Raw genomic sequence first — 6,000 nt, 5'->3', positions numbered from 1 at the left:
TAAAAGGCAGCTGTGGTAATACTTTATTGGTTCCAGCATCAGTAACAACTGTGGGAAAAAAGCATTAATCAGTTCAGCAGCTCATTTCATTTAAACATTTTTAGTAAAAATCAGCATAAAAGAATTATATGGTAGTTGTGGAATCTTGGGATGATTAGTTACAACTGCACAGCAGTCAGGAGAGAAGAGGCGGGGTGCTGGCTATCTGACAATCCAGAAGAGCTTCAGCCATCCACAATCTGCACTGGGATGGCCCAACAAAACAGGTTCTGGGAATCGGCATCCTCCAGCTCCCACTTCACTGCCAGCTTCAGCTAGAGGAAAAGAAACATTTTTACCTTCATAACCTGAGGAATAGGACCTTGCCATGCACCACCAAACCAAAAGACACTTAAAACCCCCCCTATACATCCCAAAATCAGAGTACACCGACCAAACCTACACCCCCAAACCAGAGGACATTGAACACTCCTGAACCATCAAACCAGAGGACAACCAACCCTACACCCCCAGAGGACACCGACCACCCAGACACCCCCAGAGGACACCGACCACTCCCAAACCATCAAACCAGAGAACACTGACCACCCAGACACCCCCAAACCAGAGGACACCGACCGGGAGCAGCTGAGACTGACACTACAGATGTAAACACAGCCTCACAGCACGGCTGTGATTTATGAGGGATTGCAGAGTGCAGGGGGACCTTAGTGGGGTTTGGGATAGCAACAGAGGCTGGTCTGTATAGGCAGATCCAGCCTCTGTATGCAGATAACATTCTTTAAACACACCTCGGATTCTCTAATATAATCTAAAATAAAATCTGCTGAGAATTCAAAGGATGTGTAAAATGCTACATAAACTGTGCAGGTGGTCATCAAATGGTAACGTACATGAAGGCCGTGGCCATGAGTAGGGCCAAAGTCCACACTAAATGAACAGGGACTACAAATCGCCAAAGTTCCCTACATGTTTCCCACCAGAGGGGCTTCCTCAGGGGAGACCCCAGTGAAAGCGCTTAGCGATTACGGTACAGGTGCTTCTGGCTAGTGGCTACACAGACAATGCTGTGCTGCAATTTATGAACAACAAATTGTCAAAGCTGCGTCTCGTATATGGATGCTTTTTAGCAGATATAGTTGCAAGCCTTGCAGTGGCTGCATTTAAACATGCCCTTTGGTGGATTGCTCCCCCCCCTTTGGGGGTGTTCCCATTCCCTTATATGTAGGGTGTGTACTAAACTATCCCTCAGACTTTTGTCTGTAAATGATGGATGATCGTTGGGGTTGAATGTCCTTCAAATTCTGGTCTGCCTGTAGAAGAGACCAGTATCTTCTCACGAGGTTGAAAATTGTCAGATTGGGATGTGTAGATGCTTTTCCATCTTGTTTGGTTTTTCCCTATTGAACTCATCCTTTTTGTCCGCCAGCAGTTTTTCCCTTGAGTGGCTGCTCTGCTATATGCTCTCTTAAAGGGAACCTAAACAGAGGGATATGGATATTTCCTGTTAAACAATACCAGTTGCCTGGCAGTCCAGTGGATCTCTTTGGTTGCAGTAGTATCTGAATCACACACCTGAAACATGCATGCAGCTAATCCAGTCTGACTTCAGTTAGAGCACCTGGGGAGCACACAGGGATATAAAAATATTAAATACTAGCCGACCCGCGTCGTAGCATACGCTGCATCTATCTGAGGGCTGGAACCCACTACAGCGATTTATTGAGCGTTTAGGGAGCATGAGAAATCGCTAGCAATTTCCCTAAATGCTCTGCCAATGTAAATGGATGGTGCAAATTCCACAGAAGCGATTGCGACTAGCAAAATTGTAAACACAGGACATGCAGCATTTTGTTAGCGTTTGCGCTTCAATGTAAAGTATATAATCACTGGCGTAATTGCTCATCAAAAAACTTGCATGGAGCGATTTTGCTAGCGTTTTAAAGTTGTACACTGTAACAAAATAAAAAATAATTGAAAGGACCAATCAGACTTTAAACCGCTAATCGCTACACAACCGCTGGCAAATTGATTACTTTCTAAAATCGCTCCCTAAAACGCTCATGAAATAGCTTACAAACTGCTCATACAAAACTCTAGCGATTGCGATTAGCGATAGCGGTTTGTAGTGGGTTCCAGGCCTCAGAGTACGTGCCTCAACCTTGAAGTAAGAAGAAGAAGTAGGCTTTCCATGAGAAAATTTATGCGTGCTTAAACACCAAGTTTAAACTTATTCCCGAAGGGCGACCGCTTTGCGGTATTGATTTTTTGACCCTGCATAGTTTGGCAAGCGAAAGCAAATGCATATTTGCATGAGCATTGCCTCATGAATTGCCAATTAGGCCAGATTTGGAAAGCCAGACTTGCTAGGGTTAAAGCGGAACTGTAAAAACATTTTAAGCACACTGTTTCACTTACCTGGGGCTTCTGCAAGCCCCCAGCAGCCACCCTGTCCCACACCGGTCCTGTCCGAGTCTCCATTCTCCCGCTACCAGCTACTTTCGGTTTCGCCGCTGGGCCACTGCGCCTGCGCGGCTCTGGCCACGCGCATCCTTTCTTCGCGTCCCCTGCTATTGCAGAGGGGAACGCGAAGAAAAGATACGCTTGGCAGGGCTGCGCTGGTGGCGGGAGAACAGAGACTCTGGCAGGACCGGCACGGGAAAGGGCGGCTGCTGAGGCTTGCAGAAGCCCCAGGTAAGTGAAACAGTGTGCTTAAAATGTATTTACAGTTCCGCTTTAACCCTAGCAAGTCTGGCTTTCCAAATCTGGCCTAATTGGCAATTCATGAGGCAATGCTCATGCAAATATGCATTTGCTTGCCAAACTATGCAGGGTCAAAAAAATCAATACCGCAAAGCGGTCACCCTGCGGGAATAAGTTCATGCTACATTAGCACTATTCAGGAGCGTCACGGGGAGGATTTCCAATGCCCCCTTTTTATACAACCGGGGGGTCCCAGGCTCGCTCACTGCCTGGGAACCAGGGATGAGCAGAAACTACGCAAGTGCAAATTTACGCATCGTAGTTCGCATCTACGCATCGTAGTTCGTAGGCGAAGTTTCAAACTACGCTTACAATTTTACGCGTAGCGAAGTACCGTTACGCGTAGTTTACACCCCTTACCCATAGTTCACATTTGTATTGCAAAGTAAATGCCTTATTCGCGTCTATTTTTCCACGTACGATTGTATGCTTAAAAAATTACGCATTGGAAAGGGGAATGTACGCATAGAAGAGTTCCTGGTGCAAGCATTTATAGAGGAATTAATGCGTAAATTTTTCCGCATAATGGCATAAGCGTCCGCATATACTACGCTTCGCACTATGCGTAACTGCGTAGTATACGAAATGCATACAAATCGAATATTTGATTTCGAAGTCATAGTTTGGCGAAGCGCAATTGCTCAAAACTACGGGTAGTTCCAGCGTAGCGAAGTTGGCTGACGACGAACCACAACAGCCTTTGTCAAGGCATGGGCAGTGTGCGGACCCCTCCTTTGGATACCTGTTGTTGCTGCCTAGAAGTCCTGCACCAGCACTCACACAACAAAGTTTGCAGTTCTTTCTGTATGTTTAGGCTGCTTTCACAGTGGGACGTTAAAGTCCCACGTTACAGCAGCCTGTAACGCAGCCCAACTCGCAGCAATGAAAATGCAATGTGCTGTTCACAGTGCACACGTTGCGTAGGACTATAACGCTGCACGTTAAATGAAAGTGCAGCATGCTGTGAGTTATACTCGTATTTAGCTGCGTTAGAATGTTTGCACATGCTCAGTAATGTTTTTTTTTAATTTGACGCATGCAAAGTTTTCGTTCGATCCTTATGCGTCAAAAAGTATGCATCAAGAGACACAACGCAGTTCAATATAACGTCCAACTTCAATACTAACATGCTTTGCGTTAGGGGCACGTTATGCGACCTTAACGTTGCATCAAATGCAACGTTTTAGTGTGAAAGAGCCTTAGACGATACTGGACTAGAAGTTTTCATTATTCTGCACAGGAAACATACTTGATGGGTCTATGCCCACTCAGGTCAATTGGAGTGCAGGTATCTGGTAACTAGTCTGGCACCTCTGAAGTCAAACACGGCCCCCCGCCCTCCCCCCCCCCCTTGTGGAGGGGTTTCTTTGGTCCACCACAGAAAGTAACAGGCCTTTTTCAACAGAGCAACCATTCAGATTGTCTGGGAACACACGAGTGGAGGCGGGTTTGTAAATCTCCACCTGCCTACTCGTTTGGTTGCCCTCAGGGCAGAGGCGAGAGAAGCTCCAGCCTCAGGGCGCAGTGTAGGAGGCGGCGCACAACTCACTCAGCTATCATTCCCCTATTGTGTTTGAAGCTGAGAGAAATAACCAAAGGGGATACATGGCAGTGACTGCAAGCCAAATAACTAGAGATTAAGGTGTTAGGGAGGTTCAGGGCCCTGGGGCGCCTCTTACTCTAAGAGCAATCAGTGTGTGACGGCTGGGGTGGGTGGGCTGGAGGGGCGCATTTTGGCGTCTCAGCCTTGGGTGCTGGAGGACCTTGTTCCGGCTCTGGTGGCCCTCATTGCAACCCATCTTTGTGAGTACCATTCTCTTCCACATAGCTTTAACCACTTCGGTATCAGCAGCCTCCGCCCCCTTAAGGACCAGAGGCTGCTGGTACGCTAAAACGCACATACCGCCGAATCGCCGCAATAATCAGTCGCTCCCACCGGTCACACCGCTCTGTCCCCGCCGCAGGCTGCTCTCTCTGCCGTCTCTATGACGGCAGAGTGCTGTGCGCCGTCAGGAGCCGCTTTCATTGGCTCCTGACCCTGTCACTCAATGTAAGCCAACGGGATTGGCTTACAGTAATGACAGGGCCAGGAGCCAATGAAAACGGCTCCTGCCCGGCTCACAGTGCTCTGCCGTCATAGAGGAGGCAGGGCAGCACATGGCAGCGGGAACGGGCGGGGACACGCGGTGGATGGGATTATTATTATTATTAAGTATTTATATAGCGCCGACATATTACGCAGCGCTGTACAGTGTATATATATATCTTGTCACTAACTGTCCCTCAAAGGAGCTCACAATCTAATCCCTACCACTGCCATATGTGTATATTATGTAGTGTAAGTACTGTAGTGTAGGGCCAATTTTTAGGGGGAGCCAATTAACTTATCCGTATGTTTGTTTTGGGGATGTAGAGTTTACGTCCGGTCAGACCCGCAGCGCCACCCACCTGACGTAGATTTAAACTGCGTCGGTCCGAAAGGAGTTAACATATTGTGCTATTTGGGCTCTGGTCATCTGTGCGGTTTCTTTTAAGGTGTCCTGGCACCTCATCTCTCCTTGCTACAATCTGGAGTTACTCACCTTGGGGTATTCTGGTTTGATCGGCATCTTGGAGAGGTAAGTGTAGGTCGTCCCCTCCTGCAGGGGGCAGGATAAGCCGCTCTTACATCCATCTGATTCTGGCAGAGGAAATGGTATCGGTACTCCAGCCACTACACCATACACCACAGCTGTGCACTTAGGGGTGACCTCACCTGGCCGGACACAGAAACACAGATCACACACTGTACAACAATCTCACCCTCAGAATGACTGTACACAGTTGGGGAAACCAGGGCTGTGGAGTCGGAGTCGTGGAGTCGGGCAATTTTGGGTGCCTGGAGTCGGAAAAAAATGCACCGACTCCGACTCCTAATGAATTTGTAACTGTAATTAAAATAGAAAATATGATAAAATGTTCTATTTCTCAGATAATAGTCATTAAAAATAATGTATATATACAGTAATAGCTGTGCTTAGTCCACAAAAATGAAATAAACCAATCAAAATTAGTTACTTGTGCTGCTTCAATAAAGCAGTCCCTGAATTTTTAAGGTCAGATATACACATCTGATTGTGACTGTATATATGATGTGTACACAGGAATCTCTTATACATACTAAATAACATCTATGCTGTAAGTATAAAGCCTGATGTGTAGCTGTGTCACTAATAGAGATGGTCAACGAGATGGAAA

The 6,000-nt window shown here is 47.0% G+C and overlaps 1 protein-coding gene across 1 annotated transcript in view; it reads right to left on the bottom strand.

Moving 5' to 3' along the window:
* Positions 1-6,000, bottom strand: part of NPC2 (NPC intracellular cholesterol transporter 2) — a 19,970-nt gene continuing 13,970 nt past the window's right edge. Inside the window, exons 4-5 of the mRNA XM_068254528.1 lie at positions 5,346-5,518; positions 1-314 (exon numbers count right to left, since the gene is read on the bottom strand). Coding sequence (XP_068110629.1) covers positions 225-314; positions 5,346-5,518 — 263 coding nt within the window. The 3' untranslated portion in view covers positions 1-224. The remainder of the gene's footprint in view (positions 315-5,345; positions 5,519-6,000) is intronic.

The sequence above is a fragment of the Hyperolius riggenbachi genome, chromosome 9 (genome assembly GCF_040937935.1).
Source record: "Hyperolius riggenbachi isolate aHypRig1 chromosome 9, aHypRig1.pri, whole genome shotgun sequence".
NCBI lineage: Eukaryota > Metazoa > Chordata > Amphibia > Anura > Hyperoliidae > Hyperolius > Hyperolius riggenbachi.
Note: the sequence above shows the minus strand (reverse complement) of the source record. Positions and strands in the feature narration are given on the sequence as shown.